The sequence below is a fragment of the Dermacentor albipictus genome, chromosome 4, assembly GCF_038994185.2.
Source record: "Dermacentor albipictus isolate Rhodes 1998 colony chromosome 4, USDA_Dalb.pri_finalv2, whole genome shotgun sequence".
In the NCBI taxonomy this organism is placed as follows: Eukaryota; Metazoa; Arthropoda; class Arachnida; order Ixodida; family Ixodidae; genus Dermacentor; species Dermacentor albipictus.
In genome coordinates, this window is record NC_091824.1 from 113,573,640 (window position 1) to 113,595,245 (window position 21,606).

The 21,606-nt window shown below is 46.3% G+C and overlaps 1 protein-coding gene across 2 annotated transcripts in view; it reads right to left on the bottom strand.

Annotated features, from left to right (window-relative positions):
- The window catches only part of LOC139059282 (uncharacterized), a 62,570-nt gene extending 43,791 nt beyond the window's left edge, over positions 1–18,779 (bottom strand). For both annotated transcript variants that reach the window (XM_070537477.1, XM_070537479.1), the window contains exons 1-5: positions 18,731–18,779; positions 17,993–18,136; positions 12,991–13,230; positions 4,202–4,478; positions 1,478–1,683 (exon numbers count right to left, since the gene is read on the bottom strand). In XM_070537477.1, coding sequence (XP_070393578.1) covers positions 1,478–1,683; positions 4,202–4,478; positions 12,991–13,230; positions 17,993–18,136; positions 18,731–18,745 — 882 coding nt within the window. In that variant the 5' untranslated portion in view covers positions 18,746–18,779. The remainder of the gene's footprint in view (positions 1–1,477; positions 1,684–4,201; positions 4,479–12,990; positions 13,231–17,992; positions 18,137–18,730) is intronic.
- Positions 18,780–21,606: the final 2,827 nt, after the last annotated feature.

Sequence of the window (21,606 nt, forward strand, 5' to 3'; positions counted from 1 at the left end):
AGCGTTGGACGCCCCCCTCGCACGGCGGCTATGTAATCTTTGGTCTACTTGATTAAAGCGTCTTTCCAAACCCGCACTCGTCTCATGCGTATTACAAAGTGCAAATTGATGCGTGCCTCTCCAGCGATCAATAATATACGTAGTTATCACTTAAATAATGTTACCCGCCGTGGTTGCTCAGTGGCTATGGTGTTGGGCTGCTGAGCACGAGGTCGCGGGATCGAATCCCGGCCACGGAGGCCGCATTTCGATAGGGGCGAAATGCGAAAACACCCGTGTACTTAGATTTAGGTGCACGTTAAAGAACCCCAGGTGGTCAAAATTTCCGGAGTCCTCCACTACGGCGTGCCTCATAATCAGAAAGTGGTTTTGGCATGTAAAACCCCAAATATTATTATTATTAAATAATGTTCCCCGGCAATTTGTAACCTCGTAAAAATGCCTAGGTGGGGCGTCGAAACTAACCTAACATGGACGATCCATTACTGACTACGCAATTAACAATGATAACACCATGCTAGGCTACCAGCATCAAAACTCTAAAATTCGTCTCTAAAATTGTATCTTTTAAGAGATCACGTCCCAAGGTAGAGTATACCAGCGCTGTATGAGATTCTGTTCAGAACAGGCAAGTTATTTCTCTGCAACTTGTTCAGAATAATTTAGATATTTTCACCTTGCGTAACTATGATAGAACCGCGAGTACATCTGCTACAACTACTAACCTGGCACTCACACCGCTATCACACCTGGTCGCAAAATCAAGCATTTCGTTTTTTTCCCATAAAGTATGCCCTTATTATACTCGGTGCGATTAACTAATTCCTTAGCCACAGTACACGTCCCATCAAATGCACCACCCTTACACAGATGATCGTGAATCATGCCACGTTAAATCTGTTGCCGAGCCCTCTTGCCCTTGCTCCTCCGTTGACTGGAACCACTTTCTCGAAGAAGTTGTACCTGCCAATAATAAACAATGATATTGCGCCCCTCTTCTTCACATTGCGTAATCAGATGTATTTATACCTTGCATTTGTAACAAACTGCCTTTGTCTACAAACATTACTTTTTTTTATGAGCCCTTTTTTAGTATGTTGTGAAACACCCGCTGAAATTATTTAAACAAAGTCCTCGCAATTAATTTTCTAACACACTATATTTTCCTTCGAACATATTTTTGTTTGTTTGCGCTTTGCTTTGGTCCTGAGAGCCTGATAAAAAAATATCATAACTAGACCCAAACGGACGCCATTAATGTTTGTGACGTCACGGCGAACTGATGCTGGAAGTTGTAAATCTTATGTTGCATTGAGCTTTTTTATTATTTTCTTTTCTTTAAACAGCTTGGCTAACGTTAGCTGGGGCACCTTATACAGACTCTGGAAAGTGAATTGAATGGGATTTCCTTTAAACGTTTTTTTTCTACGTTTTCTATATCTCCGACAAAGGCGTTCAACCATTTTCAATACCGTACCATGGGGATAGTGCCAGAAGCCGCTGCTTTGATGTACGTAAGCAGCGTTGAATATCTTCTGATAATGTCATCCGTGTCCGTAACACCGCCTAGTGAAGCTGTCATCTTCAATAAGGCGCTGCTTTCTTGTGAGGTCAGAGCTTTGTAGACGCCATCGCGCTCGGCCAACCAGCTATCCACTTCAACCGATAGGCAGCCAGGAGTACCTGCACCCAGGTGCAGGCCGAAAGTTTTTATACGCTCGCAGTTGCCGTTTTCAAAGGCATCAGAAAACTTCAGCACAGCGGCGTGTGTTTTCGCTTGTCCTTGAATGTCTGCAGCCTCGAAATCAGTCCTTTCTTATGTTGTGTCGTCACAATCAACCATGTCCGCTAGAGGAGGGAGGCTTCTGCCATCGACCTCTGATCCCCCTACCTTGCGTAACCTAGGCGCGTTCCGTGTATGCGAATTTGCTCATTTCGTCGCACCACTTAACATTGTAGTGCACGTGTCATATATGTTATGCAGAACTTCACTCGTCAAAATTATTTTTTAAATTTATTATAACTGAATCACCGTTTGTGTGACATTTCACTTGATATCCATGACCATATACTACATAACATACGAGAACATCGAACTGAGCGTATGAATAGTGATCAGTAAAGGCTATATATTTTCAATTAGCAATGGTAACAAAAGGAATACTTGATTAATTACTTTACTTTTTCATCGATTCCAATGACGACGTGCGCGAATGAAGGCAGCAAGACATACAGAACAAAGTGATTCATGATTACTAGTGGCCCAGGTCTACCACCCATAATTATAGTTGAATTACCGTTTTAGTGACTTCGTTTGATATACATGACGCTAGGCCGTATGAAAGTACGACTCGGCGTTATCGATTAGACACGGTAACCAAAAGACTCATTTAATTACAGCGTAAATGGCACCAATAATGACGGGGCCGAATAATGCTGCCATCCTCACAGTAAAATAATGGATTCATCATTACTATTGACTTACTCATACCATTTCCTAGTAGGAATAGTTTGATCACTGTTTGTTTTTACACTTAATTTCATATCCATGGCATTCGGGTGTGTAAAACAGCGAGAACTCAGCATAGTAAGTTATTAACTTGGGATGACTAGTGATTATTCGTATAGGCTGGTTTTGTTTCACAGTTATTTATTTAATCGCGCATTTAATTGGAATCTAATTACTGATTGGCACTCATGACGACGTGTTCGATCGGAGGCTACCGACAGCGTAGTAGAAAAACTGCAGTGACGTTTCCCTTCGTGAACGCTACGTTACGCGCAAGCATATGGGTGCTATACCCATGCACTTGTGCGTAACCCTCGCGTTTCTATAGCCCGGGTTGGTCGACTCCAGCGAGCCTACATGCAAACTCTGGAGCTTGCATGTAGGCTCCCTGGCTTGAATCGCGCTCGTCCTGCCGCCTCGCTTTGCTGCGGTGGCCTTCTCACTCGGCGCTCGGCCTCTCGATCGCCAGGCGAACCCGGTATATCCATAGCGCACACAGCACACAGAACCCTTGGCAACTTCCAGAGAGGTGTAAAGCCCCTTGAGCTTCGTAAAGTAGCGCCACGCTTTGAATAACACCGCCGCCTCCTCGCGCCCTCTGTCTGAGGCCGACGCCGCGTCGCTATTGGCCTAACAGAATCACGTGGGCCCTTGCGCCATGCTTCAGCGCCATTTTCGCTCGAGAAGCGTCTGTGGAGTGGCGAGGAGCACATGTTGGCGCCGTTGCTACACTAGAGTGGTGTAGGCGGCACCACGTATCGAGGAGGGAGTGGGATGGAGAGGAGAAACGAAGAGGAGTTAATGCGGAGGAGGAGAGCGCCGCTACTTTATGAAGCTTAAGGGTTTTTAAGGAGGTGAGCCTTAGAGCGCCTTGTATAACTTCCTCCTCCTCCCTTCCGTCACGCGCGTCTCTGTACCTTCCGCGATACGCCCTCCTTTTCTCCAACTCTTGGCGCCCTCCTGCTCCTACACTCGCTTCGCTCTCCCAGCTCGGCAGCCTCAATCACGCCAATGTCACAGACGGGTCAAGTACGCTTGTGCATAAAAAAAGGGAATCATATTCTCAAGAGAGCAAAGCCTACCAGTGCCTAGCGATGTCTGATGATCCCGTTGATAGCCCCCACGACGACATCAGGCGTGCGTCATTAACTCTGTCAACAATCTCATGCTAACATATCCTTAAAATATTTGCGCTAATCGGAATCTGCTTGCTTCATATGTCCTGGAAAAAAATGGCCCAGAACGTTGACATTAGGCATGTGGGAGGAAAGCCACTAGTCTTCTATGTTACATCTTTATTTCGAACAAAATGTTTCAACTCCTAATATCATCACAATGTTTTACTTCCCTCGAAATTTGAAGTTTCTTGCAGGACGTTATGCATGGATTAACCTCACTGGCGCTAAGATTAAATTGGCTGACGTTTGAATTGGTTGATATGGTGCTTGGATTAAATCGAGTGGCGCATGCACCAAATTAGCTGGCTTGGATTAACATGAGCGGAAAAATGTGTAGCTGATACACCAATGGTCTGATCAATCACAAACCGCCATGCTGATCTTGCTCTGTACCGGCAATCTCTTGTGAAGATGTTAGGAATGTCATTTATTTATTTGCATGTAGGTTCCTTGGCGACACCCCAGCCAGTTTGGCACATGAAATGGTTCTAGCATGAAGCTCACGTATACTCACTAGGAACGATGCGGACGAGTCCCCCCAACATGTAGTCGAAAGACAGGTGCACGTGCAAGGCCAGCACGTCCGCTGGTCCCGTGGCCACGTTGGCAGGAGGGCCTGTCAGGTTGAGCCCCTCATTTCTCGCGAACTCGATAAGCTCTTCGCGACTTGCGTTGCTTGAGCGCACGAAGCTCCATGTACAGAATAGTAACAGGTAGGCGGCCTTCTCGGGAGCGCCAATCGGATGCCTGGGTACCGCTTTCACGAGAGCTGCCCACTTCGTAATCAACTCCTTGACTCCACATTGCCCCAGGGTAGAACGAAGAGGAGAAAAAGTTAGTGTCGTTCGTTCGATACTTTGCTAGCAGTGTGACTTTTTTGTCGTTCATTTCGTTGCAGTGCTATCACTGATCAAAAAACTCGCAAATAAGTTTGATTGGGAGACCGTGAGCACATGGGCGGCAAAGAGGCAGTGAGTGTCGAGTTATAGAACATCGCTAGAGAGGTATTTCCCTTGAGAAGCATATTTTCAAAATCCTGCCTCTGTTAAAAAAGGATAGGCAGATTGAACGCACGTATTCGTATCTATGTGAAGCGAAGCTTTGCTGAAGCGGGTAATCAAACGCTATAAGCTTGTCTATTCCATTCTTGCATCTTTGGCGTAACGGATACTGGTGCGCACGCATGTGCTATTCAATGTGATACACGTGGTGATCATTTCAAAGAGCTAATCAGCACTGGCAAGATAGAAGCATACGAGCGATTGTCGCCTACTAATAAAGGAAACAAAAAAGTGCAGTCGTGGCCTCCACAGCATTCCCGACGCAAGAAGCCGGCGAACTTTGCGTTTCAATGCTAGGAGAAACGCGGCGCTGAAGGGGAACTGATGAAAAACATGTTTTTTGGTGGCCAAACCAAACTTCACTTGGATCCTCCAGCGCTTGACACGAGGAAGCAAACAAGATAGCGGAGAACCATGGCAGATACCACAGAAGAAAATGCGCGCTCGTCATCAACGCTTCTCAAGTGGAAATCCTTAAACGGGTCTGTCGTGAAAATACACCATATACAACTACAATGTGGTCCCGAGATCGGATTGTATTCAGTTTGCGTCCAAGTGGACGCACGGTACATCTGGGGTGATTGTGCGGCAGTCACTCCATTCACTTTTAAGGACTAGGTATTTCTCTTAGTGAATTACCACCACTTTTTCGTATCAGGCGTCTTACCCTCAACCAATCCCGGAGGTATAGTACCGCCTAAAAATGTGGGCCGCTTTGGGCTGCTGGGTATGTTCCCCACAATCCACTGGACGCCGTCATGTAACGTATATAATGTTATATATGTGTATACCTATACATCATATTTATTGAATGAACTGGTCTGACGACAGGATTTGCACAGAGGACCCCCTTGCACAAAAGCCCGATGCTCGAACCATTAGGCCACGGGCTCGTGCCCTAGCTGGGGCAGTGAAACATCCTTAAGCGTTTCTCGCGAGTAAGCCAGGGTGTTGAGACACTTGGCACGTTTTATTGCAATATCGATTATATGAACACTCCATGCTATCTGTCGCTGTAGTCGACAGTTTCACATAAAAAGCTGTTTTTTTTTAGGTTTGCTACCGCTTTCTGAAGAACATCACTCACATTATCAGCAGACTTCTTTCGAGTTCCATCGTAGTTTGAACGCCAGGTGACGGCGAAACATGTCTACACTCTTAGGCAAAGTTACAACTCTTGGGGTGTACCTCTGCCAGACAACAATAATCGGCATCTGCCTTGCTCGCGTTTCCTTTCTTGAAAAAGCCGCGCCCCATAATTTCCTGTCGGGAATGCTATGAGATGCTGATAACGCGCATGCCGTTTGTGACTGGAGAGTACCGGGTTCGCCGCGATAAAGAAAGGAAATGCGGACACGACAGATGACGATTATCGTTGTGTAGCAAAACGGTGCAATATTGCTTAAGAGGGTAGGCGTGTTCGTGTTCGAATCGCGCAGATTGGTGCACAGAAGGTATTTGAAGTTTGCCATGGGTGTAAGACCTCAGGTACAAACAGCTTTGCTTGCTGCAACGAATTTTACCACAACTTTGAAGACTCTACAGCGTTTGCCATCGTTTTCCACATGTAAAGCATGGTAGTACCTATCGGTGCGGGGTTTCTGCAGACAAGCACCGCGTCCCTGACATCGCGCAAACATGCCCGCTCGTGTAAATTGCCAGGACGCCAACCGAGAAGCTGCTGTGAAACGCTAACGGCACTGAAGCAAGCAGGGCTCACATACGCGCTAAGGCCACTTGCTCTGTGGACCAGAAGCAGGAACTACGTGCTGCCGCGTGTGCTGCGCATGATGCGGCTCAACGCTGGGGCGCGTAGACGTGGCGCTGCGGAAACGGGAGGTGAGGCTAAGCGATCACGGTGGCAAAACTCTGCAGTTCACAAGCGTGCAGCGGACGCACACACCGTGCCCACCGTGAGCACTGCGTAGAACAGGAACGCGAGGCCGACGCAAGGCGAGAACGCCGACAAGGTCCCGAAGTTCTTGCCCATGCTGCTCGCGGTCGTCGAGTTCTTTCTGTCCCTGTGAGTCTGCGAACGTCACATCAAGCGTGTTAACGCGACAGCGTTAAGGAGCTCGTGTCGCAGAAAAGCCGGTGTCGTCGGCGTCGGTGTTGGCGTCGGCGTCGTCGGCGTTGGCCATGAGCGATAAATCCCAGCAGGCACTTCATGAATAAAAAACAACTTGCAACATGGGCTGGGTGGGAATGGAACCAGGGTCTCAGGAGTGTGAGATGGAGACTCTACCACTCAGCCACGAGTTGGATGCTTCAAAGCGGTACAAAAGCGCCTCTAGTGAATGTGGTGTTGCCTTAGAAACGAGCTGTTTCTAAGGCTCAAGCGTGCGTCGCTTGCTCAGGCGCACATTTAGTTGCTGCGCCGAACGCGGCGCTGCTCGACGCTCACCGCGTCCGATGCGGGGCGCGTAGTCGCCCACTGTCTCACACCCCTTGACGGGTCGACGGGAACGCTGTCGTGTTCCACTCTTGAAGGCGAAGCTTAAGCGTCCTCCAATTTTTTTTCTTAGTCAGCTTATGTTTGCGACAATACTGCCACTCTATACTCTATACTCTATACTGCCACTAAAGCTACGAGCCTTAGTTCAGGTAATATTTTAACCTGTCTGTCGCACTCCTTGCTTCGCCTTTATGCTGAAATTGTGATTTATTAAATAAAAAAGTAAATAAAATTGCCCGACAGCGGAATTTGAAAAGAGGACGTATAGCACGGAAGCCGGATGCGATATTCATTAGGCCATGGACGTTTTTATCCCATGTCGAAAAGAATATTGAATATTGAAATGAGTACTGAAATGCCTCATAATCGGATCGGAGTTGCGACATGTCATACCTCGGGAATTATTTAAACTAAATTAATCTCTCATCAGACGTCAAGATTTGGGCCGGTCCCGAAGGTTGCGCAGTATCAGAATGTGTGTTGATCCAGAAGATAGTGCCGTAAAGACATTTACGAGTCCAACGCTTCTCCTACTCCCCTCCGGCGCGGAGTGACGCGATTAAGTGCAGTGCGCAGTGGCTCCGGCCCCGTCTAAGCTCCCGACTCGATCTGGAAGACAGTCTTTCACCGACTTCAATTAGAGGTTGGATCGTCTTCTAACTTTTATCTCCTCTATGCTCCAGCGAGGTGAGTCGTGGGCTACAGAGAGAAATTGAAGGACCCTTAAGCTTCGCCTTTAATCGTGGAACGCGAAAGCAATCAAAGATCCTTGACTGCTTGTGACGCGTCCCAGCAACTATAGCTTCCATTTTTTCCTCTGCCTTTGCCTCGACGCGCCGTTACCGCGGGTGCGCTGAGGCGAACGCCATCTGGATGGTGTTGCAAGGAACCGAGCGGGGCGCACCGCTCTAGGAAAAGGGGTTTGTGTTTGAGTTTCCGCGTAACAAACTTATATTTTCTCGTATATTCAAATTGCAACCCGATGCTACCATGTCTGTAGGTTGTGTGTCACTGTTCGTAAATGTGAAAATTCCTCAAATATTATTCAAACATTTCAACTTGATAACTGCTCACAAATAAACATAAAATTTTCTCAGGGGAACAGGCTTCGTCATTTAGGTAGCCATACTTTACAGGCTGCACAGCGATCATTCGCACTCTCTGAAGAGCCCCGTGCATAGGAAGAAATTACTTGTTTGCTCCTAAAGGTCCAGTTGTACTTTTCATAAACAACGCTTCATAACGTACTATGTAACGACAGAATCTTGAGAAATTAAGAATAATGGGATGTGAACATTTTTTTATATTAATTGTGATAACGTCTGTTCACAACTCGAAAATATTCGAAAAGTATTTTATATTCGATTCGTTTCTCTTTCAATTATCGATTTGTATTTGATACGCTCTCAAAATCACTATTCTTGCACCCCTCCTTGTTTCCGTAGGGTAAAACACTATGCTTGCAGAAATAGATCGCTTTTTGAAATTAGTGTGCGAAACGACAGCAACCAGGAAAGCACGGCACCACAAGGTCGGCAAGTGTATTAAAAAACAATCGAAAGGTCCTCCGACCAACTGACGATGATCCCGCGCATGGATTCGCCGAGAAGAGCAGAGTCAACGTAATCGGCTGCCCTTGTCCTCCCACCTAGAGTCGCCAGCATCAAGGATGTCACGATCACCATGGATGGAGCGCTTATCAGAACTATGGTAAGCTTCATCTTCTACAATATCTACGCGGCACTCTGTGAGGCCACCAGCCTTTAACTTCACCTCATGAGCAGTCGGCTCAAAATGCTTCAAGAAAGTATATGTTTTTCAGACGAGAAGATTGAAATACTGCTTTCTGATGAAGCAATATATAAATAATATAGCCTCTATGTAGATTACAGGAATATATTAGTTAGACTGAAGCCTAACATCAGAGTTGCTATTGAGATGAGGCAGAGTGTAGGAAGCGATGGCGTGTCCTTGATCTCTGGAAGCGAAATTGCCAGCCTATCACTCATTCCTCTAAAGCATTGCAAAAGGCAGGACAGGTAATACATTCTAAATAGAACCTTCGAGCCAAGACAGCATTGAAGTAGGTACAAGAATGAACGCCATAAAGACAGACAGCTTCACTGCCATCAAGACCCACTGAAGCAAAAATTGTCTAAACCTTGCAATAATGTGGTTAGTGAGTTGGATGACGGAATTGGAAGCAGCTATCAACTGATGTCAGTGTGTTAGATTTCAGAGTGGCGTAAAAAGCACAAGAAGGGCAGACAAGAAGATTTTGTTGCCACAAGAATATCGAAAGAGCCTTTCTGGAGTGTGCAGGCCCTGCGACTGGTTCAGATAGCAACACGTAGCTCAGTAACGTCGCTTCACCAAAGAATGTTGTTAGGTTCACGCAAAGTATCAACATAAGACTGACCGTTTTCTTGAACTTGAGCACTGTGACGAAAACCAATTGGACAGGAGCATGAACTGAAATAAATTCTGACGTTTCATTTGCCAATACTATGATTTCATTATGAGGCATGCCGTGGTGGATGATTACGGGCTAATTTTGACCACCAGGGGATCTATAACATGTCCCCAGTGCACGGGACACGGACATAATGCATTTCACCCCCATCGAAATGTGGCCGCCGCGGCCGGGATGATTAGATCCCGCGGCCTCGTGGTTAGCAGCCTAGCACCTTAGCCACTAAGCCACCGTGGCGGGTAGGGCAAGAGAGACCAAATCAATTCCAGCTAGTACAGGTGGCCACAACAGGAGGTCGATCATCACAGTGCAATCAACGTAGAAGCGGTTCTGCCCACTGAGCAGTCTCTCGCGTTCAAAACTGACTGCTTAACTTTTTGCAGGGTCCTGCGGGGCACAAACAGCCTACGTTCAGCCAGTAAGACTGCGTCTAACACAGATATCGAGTAATCCCAGGACAACGATGCGTCGTAGGCCAAACATCGTCCGCGCAGAAGCAACGCAGAAGAATGACATAACAAGATGTCCGTTCAGCAAAGTGCTTTGCCGATGCTCCAGATCGCCACCTTGCACGGCGGTGTGTCCACACTGTTTCAAGGAACATCAAGCAACGACAATGGAATGCTCAACCTTAACTTCTGGTGTTGTTACGTCTCAACACCACAAAGGCGTTAATTGGACTTTGCCACAAGTCGAAACACCCGCCCATCCATCAGCTCCTATCCAGACGTCAACGCAGCGTGGACACCGATTCTTGAGGGGTCCCAAAAAAGTACACAACGCCACCATTACCTGGCAGCCAGAACTAAGGATGAAAGGGGGGCCTCATTCAATGCTACCAAACTATGGTGACCTGGGATTCGCATTTAATTAGACCTTTGCCACGAGGCAAACCACCACCTATCCACCAGCACCTATCAAGAGGTCAACGCAGCACGGAGACCCACTCTTGACGAGTCCACAAATGGCCAAACCCCACTATTACCTGACAGCCTGAACTAAAGATGAATGGGGGAGGGACGCCTATTTATAGCTACCAAACAACAACGGCAACCTAGTATTCGCAAAGTGCTTTCTTGCCAAATATTCCAAACCATCGGGCTTTGGAGGCGGGATTACGGCAGAGTGTTGCAAGCTTGGGCGTGGTATCGCCACGGATCCAACAACTGTGATTTCCTCCTGGACGGTCTTCAGATTCCCTAGTCGACTCGCCTAAAGGCGACGGAATTAAAAGCGAAGGCTTCTCGAGCAGGGAGGCAGATGGTCCTGATATGAACTCAGACATTTAACTTGCTTCTGCATGGAGTGGGCTTCCGTAACTGGAGCCGGGTAACTAAGCTAATAAACCCTTTTTCCTTCATTCTTACAACCTAACGTAGCCGTCGATGGGCTTGGTGGATTCTTTTCCTAAGCTGCAACAATGTTCAACGTTGAGCAACGTCGTCTAACTCTCCTACGCGTGCACATCAGAATTGGCACTAGCATACGAATTGCAACTTTGCATTTGCTAAGACAAGAAGGACAGGGCACACATCGTGGCAGATTCCCGATCGCAAAGCGAATGTGCACGAACTAACACGAACCGATGACGAACGCCGCCTGTGCGACGTTCCCTTCGCAGTCACTGAACTTCTAGTTTTTTGTTCTTGTTTTTTATGGTGTAACCGAACTGTCCCTTTGCCAAGGATACGATAATAATCTTTCATGTCTTATGGGTAGTGTGTTTAGCCGTCTTCCGATCGCTGTCGTGCTATCATCATCATCGTTATGATTACTTCTCGCTGTTCTGTTAAATCACCATGTTAGTCCATCGACCACACTACCCTTCTTGTGTAGTCTGTCGCGGGTTTCTACATGCTGTTTTGATACCACAGCATGTGTCCCTTGTCCTTTTCGTGTAGGTATCGTTTCCTCCAGTGATTAGAAGTATGCTTCCTTTCCTGCATCCGAATGGGTCTCTCCTGAGGCTCAAGTCCCGTGATTTCGTGCTTCTGTATATTGAGAGCCACCGGGTTACGACGAGCGTTCAGGTTCTGGAAAGCGAGCGTGTATGTCCATTTGTGCAGAGTAAATTTGTAATGCAGGCAGTATGCAGCACTGAAGTCTGTTAAAATGGTGTGAAGAAACGCAGATTTTCTCATTTACCATACAAAAGAGCCTAATCAAAAGAAATTACCTTCTCGCTTAACAATAATCGCTGCAAGAGGCAGAAGTTGTGCGCCCACGCCGTGGAAAAGCATCGCCCGGTGCCGCTGAATGTATAACACTCGACACGACATCCAACTTTACACGTCACTCGCGCTCTGGCGATAGACGGTGCCCCAGTATGTATTCGCTCTTGATAGCCTCTTGAGACGCGAAAAACGCTACGCAATGTGATCGCGTTTCAAGTTGGTTCTTATCACCCATTGGCTTATTACAGTGTGAAAAAATAATGTTTTGTTAATCCCTAAGTATCACATTTACGTGCTGCAAGCAGCATTTCCATCTTAGTGGGCGCAGTAAGGACATCCTTATGTTTGTTTGCTTGGTTTCCTTGGAAACGCTTGGAAATTGCTTTCTTTTGCCTAAACACAGAAATGAATATGTGACGTCATGTAGTAGGTTGGTACCTTAGTGCTGTATGTAGCACATGTCATTTCACGGCTTTCGGATTGCACTTCACAATTGGTTTTAGCCGTCTGTGACGACCGCGGCTATGGTCCGCGTCAAATTAGTGCCAGTTTTCTGAAAAGCCGGCGGCAAGAGAGTAATTAGATCGCTCCCACACAGTTTATCCGCATTTAACTGATCTTAGGTCAGGGATCAATATTTTACGCAATCGCATTTGGTTTGATTCATTTGAAGCGATGCTCAATATAACGTGCAAGAGGTCTAGGCAGAATATACGTATTGTGCCTCCTGGCGAACGAACAATGTTTGCAAGCTATTTACCTTTAGGCGTCCCCTTTGCACTTGAAAGGCCGGCATTAACTCCATTGTCGTGCTTTCTGAACGTGAACAGCTCATGATGCATTCGCAGCGTAATCGATAGCCGTCAATATGGGCAGCAGGCCCATCTTCTTGAGGTAACAGCGCGTGTCAGGCAACCTCCGCAGTTTCCCGTAGTCTCTGTTTAAGTGTTGTGTAGTGCGCAGTACAGTATTTACGAGCCCCCCATTATACATACTGGGCTATGAAGTGCAAGCAACAAAAAAATCTAACAAGAAAGCAATATTAAGGCGTCAGGTATCCTCAAGCAATTCGCTTATGCACCCGGTGTCCCGAGAGTTCAACGTCTGTATCCGATTTGCGAAGTGTGCTCAGCCACTCACCATGAGAACCTCTAGGTTTAGTTCCGCTCGGGCGCTGCCATATTGAAAGCTGCGGCGTCCACAGACATAGTCCTGGAAGTGTTCGCACGGCGGCACCACAGGGTTAATGGAGTCGCGCAGCTCCTTGGCCGTCTTCGCACACGCAGCTGTGTAGCAGACTTTGTCGTTGGGCTGGTCACGGAACCACGCCTGTGACTGTGCCAGACTTGTAGTATGCGCCATGGGAGCGGCTGGTGAAGTCTGCGTAGTTTCGCAGGTAGTCAGCGGAAAGTAGCAAATAATGAGATCACGAACCGTAGTTGAGAGACACTAAAACTTAGCACGTTAGATTACGTTTCTGTTTAATGTTAGAAGAATGTAAGTCTTCCATCTAAGAGATGTACGGAAACTTCCATCAGTTCCAGGGCAGTGGTATCTTGGCTTTCACCAAAATACCGCTACCGGAGAGCTGATGGAAACTTTTTATATATCTTTTAGAGGGAAGGCTTGTGTAAGTGACGCATCTATTTCTTTAATGGATAGTGAGAAGTGTTTTTTTTTTGCGTGGCTTGCGCTAATCTACGGTTGTGACAACGTGATTACATGTTTCGAGCATTCGCGCCTTAAGATATATATTGACGAGCGACGAAGAATAAACGTAGCGTGTTCGTTATTACGTCTTTGTTTTGAATTCCACGCAGTCCATTTATTCCTTCGCTGTCATTGGAATGGTGAAATGTAACAGATTTTTATATTTACGTTATTTTTTTTATTTAGCCACTAAGTACTTGCGTATGCCCGTTCTTGGCCACTCCTCCAGAGAGTGTATGTCTTACTAGAATGCTACATGAACCCTGAGCGTTGCATGCCGTCGTTTCCGTAGGAACGACTCGAAAATAGCAGTAACGAGCGTGCGGGAAAACCCAGTCGAAGACCATTGCAGTTTTCAGAGCCAAAGACAGTCTCATACCCCTGTCACATGGGAAGATTTGATGTCATTCGAATCGAATGGCATTCGCATATAATCCCACTAATCGAGATTTACACGGGAACATTTTATGTAATTCGAATGGCATGACATTTGCCATCGAATGAGTTAGGGCAACGCATTCGCATTCAATTTAGAACCAAATGTATACTCTTGACCCCAGATAGACAATAGCGACACGCAACGCGAAAAAATAATGCGTGCATCAGCAAAGTTAGAAGATATTTTTTATACTTATAAAAAGGAATAATTATTTTTGCCGCGATGATATTTTCACCACGGGCTCTGCTCAAGCGTTATTACTCTTTGCACTAGAAGTCTGTTGCGGTGGTAGGTCATATTGGATGTGTTGATCGAAGTGCTTTTAGTTGGGAATAATTGGCTTCAACACGTTTTCGACCGTTTGAAAAGTACTCGTAAAAGTTCTTAAACGCGCCTAATAGGCACAAAATTTCCTTGAATTTTACGAATTTCGTTCCAGATCGTCATTGCTATGATTTGCGAATGCCATTATATTTTACTGTGTAGCACCGCAAGAGACCGAAGGGCATTCGATGCATCGAATGCCATTCGATTCGAATGACATTGCATCTTCCCGTGTGACAGGGGTATAAGACGAGAGCAGGACATTCAGCTGAAGAAGATCGAAGCTTTCAAAGTCGATTGGCTCAGCGACTTTAGCTGGGTTTTCGCTCACGGCCTTTACTGCCATTTCCAAGTCTCTCCTCCCGAAATTCAAGAGCAGGGAAAAAAAGACAAAAAAAGGCAAATCAAGCTAAGCTAACTGTAAGGACTTATGTGCACCGTGTATTCCAAAGCCTAAAGGATGTCGCAAACAGGCATGGGGTGCCCATCTTGTCTTCTGCTCCAATAAAAGCTCGCCCACCTCCACCCACGCAAACTATCTGATAATAGCAAGAAGTTTGGTTGCACTAGGAAGCACGTCAAGTGGTTCATAAAAAGTGCGAACAGAAAGCTGCGGGTGTCATCACGTCCAGTTCACGTCGAACGATTCGCACCACGTCCTCTGATGGCGACGCATGCTGCTGTGCGGGCTGACCTTTACACGTCGACGTTGCGGCAGTATTGGGAAGTCCGGTGAATGGATGCAGGACGCGTCGGCTTTTGGCCTGCTCGCATTGTCGGCACTCTTTGCTGACAGCATCAACTGTAGAGGAGCTTTTGCACGTGAGCATATCAAAGGCATCGTGAGCGATTCCCTTGAGCACATTCCCTACCTTCTCAGCTTCTGTCATGTACTTACCGGCTTTACGACAAAGCCCCAGCACCTCCTGTATATACGAAGCATAGGACTCTGAGGGAGATCGGGCACGAGAGGCCAGTTCCTGCTTTGCGGCAATATTACGGCCGGCTGGTTTGCCAAACAACTCTGTTAACTTCTCTTTGCATTGGTACCAGCTGGTCAGCTCCTCTTCATGGTTTTCAAACCACACCTTTGTGTGCCTCTTAGGCAGAACAGCAGGTTAGCTAGCATAAGCGTAGTGTCCCATCTGTTGATTCCACTCACACGTTCGTACACAGCCGCTCTCTTTTCAACGTCGGCACCATCAGTTCCGCAGAAAGTTCAAGAATCTTTGGGTTGCAAAACCACAACCGAAGGGGACAGCGACGTAGCGGGCGATGGTGACGTTGGAGGCGGCAACGACTTTGATCCCGAGTGTTCACCAATCATTCATGGTGAGGACGGTGATGCGACGTCCGCTGCGGAGCTCCGTCTCCAGCTGTGGTACCCCGCACCTCCCTTCAATGTGTTACGGAGATGTTGGGAGTATAAGAGTGTATTTACAATGTATATGCAAGCAGAACCAATGTGGTAGAATGGCTCACTAGTAACAACACGCAGCCGCCACCGTCTCGCAATCTTCTTCTTCCTCTCTTCTTTCGTCCTTCCGTGACAATATATTCAGAGCCTCGAAAATTGGTTCTGTCTGTGTTGTGCGCTGCATTAGCGATGTTACGAAGGGCTTTCCTTTGGAGTGTGTGTAACTATTGAGTGTCTGTTTTTATGATCACCGCCAAGTCTGAGTGGTTAAGAAAACTGAGTAAGAAGATGGATATGTAAATAATAAATTTGTCTTGTGACGCCAGATATAGCGAGATTTCCACAAGATCCCTAGAGTTTTCGAATGTTTATTTAATGTTGCATTTGCTTGATCATGTCACGTGTTCTTCAAAAATGACGCCAATGCTGCTGAACAGGCGCGGTAGTTGTATAGTTGACGGCCGTAATTTTCAATTGTTGGTTATATTGGGAGTTATATTGAATATATGAGTGAATATGAGTCTTCGCATATTATGCTGTTGCTTTATTGAGTATATATGAAATTGGTTTAAAAATACTTGTGCATTAGAATTCTGAAAATCAGTGACTACTTTATTAACTCGCAGCGGCTATTCCGGAAACCATAATGCTTGTTATCGAAGAGCAGCTGATTCATACTTAAGTATAGGTCATTATGTGCGACTACAGGACGTGTTCTAGAAACTGACCACAGGTTTAAGTTTGTGAAATGGGCCTGTACTTGTTCTGATCAGAGGTATCACCATACATAAATACAGGTATGATAACAGCTCCTTTCCAATGATCCATGATGCTTCGGGAGTTTAGAAACTGCAGAAATAGAAGGGCTAGAGTGTAAGAATAGCAGACACAATGCAATTTTAGTAATTTGGCGCTTGCCATCAGCATTGCCGAAGCGCACTCTCTAATTCAGCCGTGAAACGGCGCTGAAATCCATGGAGTACGTGTAGGCTTACAAAAATAGCAAACAAGAAATCATGGTGGTGGTAAACATTATTGAAAGGGGGAAGGGTAAAGGGAGACGTGGCTAAGGGATCAGGCTCAAGTAAGGCCCTGGGCCTGCTTGGCCTTCTCCGCCCAGTCCACCAGTTCAAGCTGTCGGTCAACGTCCCCGGAACTGAGCCAAGCTGTCCAGTCAGTCTCGATGCTGACGGGGGGATGAGGAAACGGGAGCTGGGTGCATTCCCACATCATGAGTCTGATTGTTCCTGTTTGTGAACAGAGCCTACATTGGTCGCTTTCCTTACTCCCTGTGATTTGGGTAACGTTCCTAAACGAAACACTGCACAAACGCAAAAGGCAAGTTGCTGAGTTTTAAGGCCCGAGTCACTTGCGTGATAACAAAAACATACAGGAGTAAATATTCGCACTGTGAATGTAGCCTGCAAGAAAGAAAAAAATACTGAATACAATTCTACCGCATTACAGATGAATGTCACGGTATTTGGCCAACCAGAACCACTGGGAATGTCTACCTTCAATGAGCGCTGGGGTTAGTAGCTGATGAAGCGTTAACTGAGCAGGTGGTTCAGGTAAGTAGGATATGTTTGAGCATTCGTGAAAAAAGAAAAAAAAAGCCTCAGTGCCTTTCCACTCTATGAAGCAGGATAACCAGCGAAGCAGTGTATGTAGGCCCTTTAACGCCTGCTTCACCTCCGCCTTGGGTCGGCCAGGCATTGTACTATCTTCGGGATCGGCCCGAGTAATGACGTTTTATTCTACTAGGGCCACGTCAATCACGGCACGTGCTCGACGGAACAAAAACAGGTGGCATCTGACGCAAACGCCACACGAGAAAGCTCGAGTTTTGTGTCTACGCAAAGATGCGATCCTTGGGGAACGAGCCCTTAACAACTGCGCTGTAAATAAAAGCACGGAGCAGATGATGACGGCTTCATCAAAGCCATAGGTAACCTTACGAAATAAAACAGGCTGGCAGATGGTATAGGTTACGATTGGATAGGACTCAGGTAGATTATAATGCATGGATGTTTATTTGGCGCCAGCAAGATTTTAACTTATTCCATTATACACATTCTTCGTGGGGTCGAGAAAGAACATCTAGACGAAGAAAGTTTGTGCGTACGTGGGTAACCGCGTGAACCAAAACATGAAACACGTTTGGCATATGCCTCAAAGGCGATTTTTTTTCGTTCCCTTTCATAGTCTTATTCAGCCACCACACAATACAAAGGCGTAATATTCTTACTCACCGAATGGCGAGCAGTGAAGTAAGCCACATAAAAGATCAGGCAGCCCACCAGGTAACCGATGCCCACGGACGCCAGCAAAGCGGCAGTCGCCGCTGTCCGCCTGATGCACCAAGAATCCTCTCCTGTCTCCTTAGCGTCGGACGCCTGGAGCGGTGGTTTGAATTACACCCATTTTAAACAGCGCCAAAAAGAAAACACGCACAAGAAGCACAGGTCCAGCGCTTTATTAGTGTATAACACTAATGTAGGTTGCTTCGATCCAAGCTCCGCCATCACGAGTGGCGTCCGCTTTTCTCCGACGCTGAGCGTCTACGAACCTTGAGCGTCATAACACTCATGCTCCTCCGATTCTGTAATTTGCGTAAGCCGTAACCCCTGTTTCAATGAAGGCGCATGCATGATATCACCTGTCTACAGCATGTCACGGTACTTGGCAACCATTAATTTTTTTTTTATTTTCATTTCACCTCACTTAGGACCGCAATCGTGAACATCGTGTACTCTCGCTTCGAGGTATCCGCATTCCGAGTTGTAAAAGTGCCTTCAAAGCTCGCTGGTTATACGCATATTATGTGCGACTTTCTGCAATACATTAGAAAGAAAAAAAAATACATGCCCCAAAACAGCGCTAATAGCCTTTGACAACTTCCGAATGCGTGTTTGCGCTTGTGTGCAAGTGCAGCTCTTCCACAGCGGAACGTAGAATTTCGAATTGAGCTGGAAAGAATTACACGTTACCTGAGTGGTCGACATCTCGGTTCGATTTGGTGTCGTTTCGGGCCTAATAGCATGCCTCTACCCACTACGGGGAATGGGCCGTGAATTGGGCTGTAATATAGAAAAAAAATCAAGAACAACTTAAAACAATCTTTTCGAACATATTAAATTGATAATAATCGTTAATGTCAATTTAAGGGCTATATTGTGGATGATGTTCTTTCGAGGAAGTCGCACGTACCCACCGTGGGGTGAACGGAGAAAAATTGTTCTCCTTTGCGATTTGTTCACTTCTGCATCGTTCACTAAACTTTTTCCTGCATTTTTAAAACTAAATTTTCGTTAATGCAGTTAACATTCGTTGGAACCTCACGAACTTTTTGGGAACTATTGGGCTGGGTCTCTCCACGTTTTCCCGCCTGCATGCGCCTATATATATATATATATATCATCAGGGCACTGATGTAACAAGGGTTTAAAACCAAACGTCGAACCGTCTTGCGTCACTTGGTTATGTGCCACTGAGTTTGTGCCGTTGGCTACGTGCGACTGTTTAATCACAAAAAAAGATGCCTTAAAATGTTTCTCTTGTTGGGCAGAATCGAACGCACAACATATACACGGTGCTTTTTTTAGATGCACCATTTTTTTTTTTTACAGATTACTTATGCCAGACAACGCAGATCTAACCCTCGATCTAAATTACTCGATGAGGCTGCCATTACTTCTACGAGAAATCGAAATGTTCAATTGAATTATTATGCTGATTATGCTAAGTAACTTTTTTAAATATTTTACGCCACATATACGCCACATATATACGAAATACAGCCGCTGATTTCGCGCGGCGTATCCACTTGGAACGAATTGCTGGACAGCACCAGTTCCGCAATATTAATTTTCACTGTCCGTCGACATTCATTGGTGTTCCAGTTATTCTTGCGCTTCGATGCGTAAAAACAGCGGTTCCTAAGGACGTCCGCCCTTTCTGCCGCAGGCGTCACGAGTACGTGATCTATAGTCGGATACAACTTTAGAAAAAAGGGGGCGTTTACTCCTCCGAGGCGGATGCACACGAGCATCTGCCAATGGGCGCGCACTCTGGACCGACGTCATGCGCCGGCCGGCCGGTGACTTCGCCGCTTCGGTCATCTGGGCGGGGCCTCCCCTTTTTTCTAAAGTTGTATCCGACTATAGTTGAGTGACGATCACTGGCCAGTAAACCCACACATGCTACCCGAAGGCATCAGTGTTGCTGAATTCTGAACCCTCGTAATTTAATGAACGAGAAAAAAAAGGAAGTAAGGGGCCCGATGTTTATTAATCCTATCATAAAAAGCCAATAAACAAAGACACCAAGGACAACAAGGGGGATATTGCTTGTACCTACTGAGTTAAGGAAATCGAAAAATAATTGAAATGAAACTGGATGAAGGAACAACTGGTCACAGTTGTTCCTTTGGGCACTATTTGGGCACTATAGACAGCCCACGTCTTGGTATTACGCCGTTGAGGTCACCGTGAGGTGCCGTATCAAAAGAAATTGTGACACATTCCTATCGCGCCCTCCGCGTGTGAGGGTGAGCCAAGCAGGATGGTGGCTTGAGGCGCCCTCGTTGTTGGAGGTCACGAGAGTGAGTGAGTGAGTGAGTGAGTGAGTGAGTGAGTGAGTGAGTGAGTGAGTGAGTGAGTGAGTGAGTGAGTGAGTGAGTGAGTGAGTGAGTGAGTGAGGGAAACTTTCAAAGGGTCCAGCAAAACGAGATAAAACGCACACTCAAGGCAGGGGGCAGGTGAGCATCGGTTTCCTCCTCTATACCGACTTTGGCTGCGCAAAATTGCACGCGGTTGAGCAAGTGCAACTTTACTTACACGACATATACCTTGCGGGTTTCCGCAGAACTATTACGTCAAGCTCTTGCCTTTGCCTCTAAGTCGTTGATAAATTCGACTTCGCCTGCCATCTGCTAGCCACCTGGTTAGCTGAGTTGGTAGAGTGGCTGCTCCGGAAGGCGGTGGTCCCGGGTTCGAGTCCCGGACAAAAACGAGTTTTCCTTCAACTGTGAAGCTTTTCTTTCGAGGAACCAGTATGGGTGTCCTTTGTAGCATTTAGCTATGTTTGGGTTGATGTCTCATTCTCCCTTTATTAACTTTACGTACACCGCCCGCGCCCTATTTTAGAAGCAATGATTGGCCGATGCAATGTTCAAGCGAGCCGAGATGGCTGGCTGTTGTGTTTTCGCTGTCTTTCCACGCGACTATTGTTGGAAGTCGTGTAACGTCATGTTTCGGAGTAGGCTTGCAAGTGTTCACTCCCCTCTGTGCTCTTGAGGACACCAGCAGTGGGACAGCGAGTGTTCGATGTCACCCAGTGAGGACTGCTCATGTTTGACGGCGTGTGACACCACTCTTGTTAATTTAATTAGCAAGCGAAAATTTATTACTATTTACTTGGTCGGTAAAACTATGAACCTTTTTTCATGTAGTTGTCTAGTGCTTTGCTACCGCTATCAGTGCTTCGCCTTTCGGACAACATTTATGATTAGGCGATTTTTATGATTAGGCTTAAATATTGTCAAGTGGCGGTTCGCCCTATTCTATTTTGTTCCTCTACGGCATGTTTCCTTAACTTTAACGAGATCTTTACCATTTTTTCGTTTTTTTTTCTCGTCGTTATATTGACACTGTCTCGATTGCCATTGGCAGAAATATTTTTGTTGGTTATAGGTACGAAGCAAAGCACAAGAGAAAACAAAATTACCCTTTTCCCCTTTCAAGGGGTAAAATAGCCGGTTCGATCACGTAAACTAAGAACTCCGCCCTGCCCCCCCCCCCCCACCCACTGTCTCTTTCTTTTAAAAAATAATATTCTTTCTTCCTTCCATGACTGTCTTCGTTTT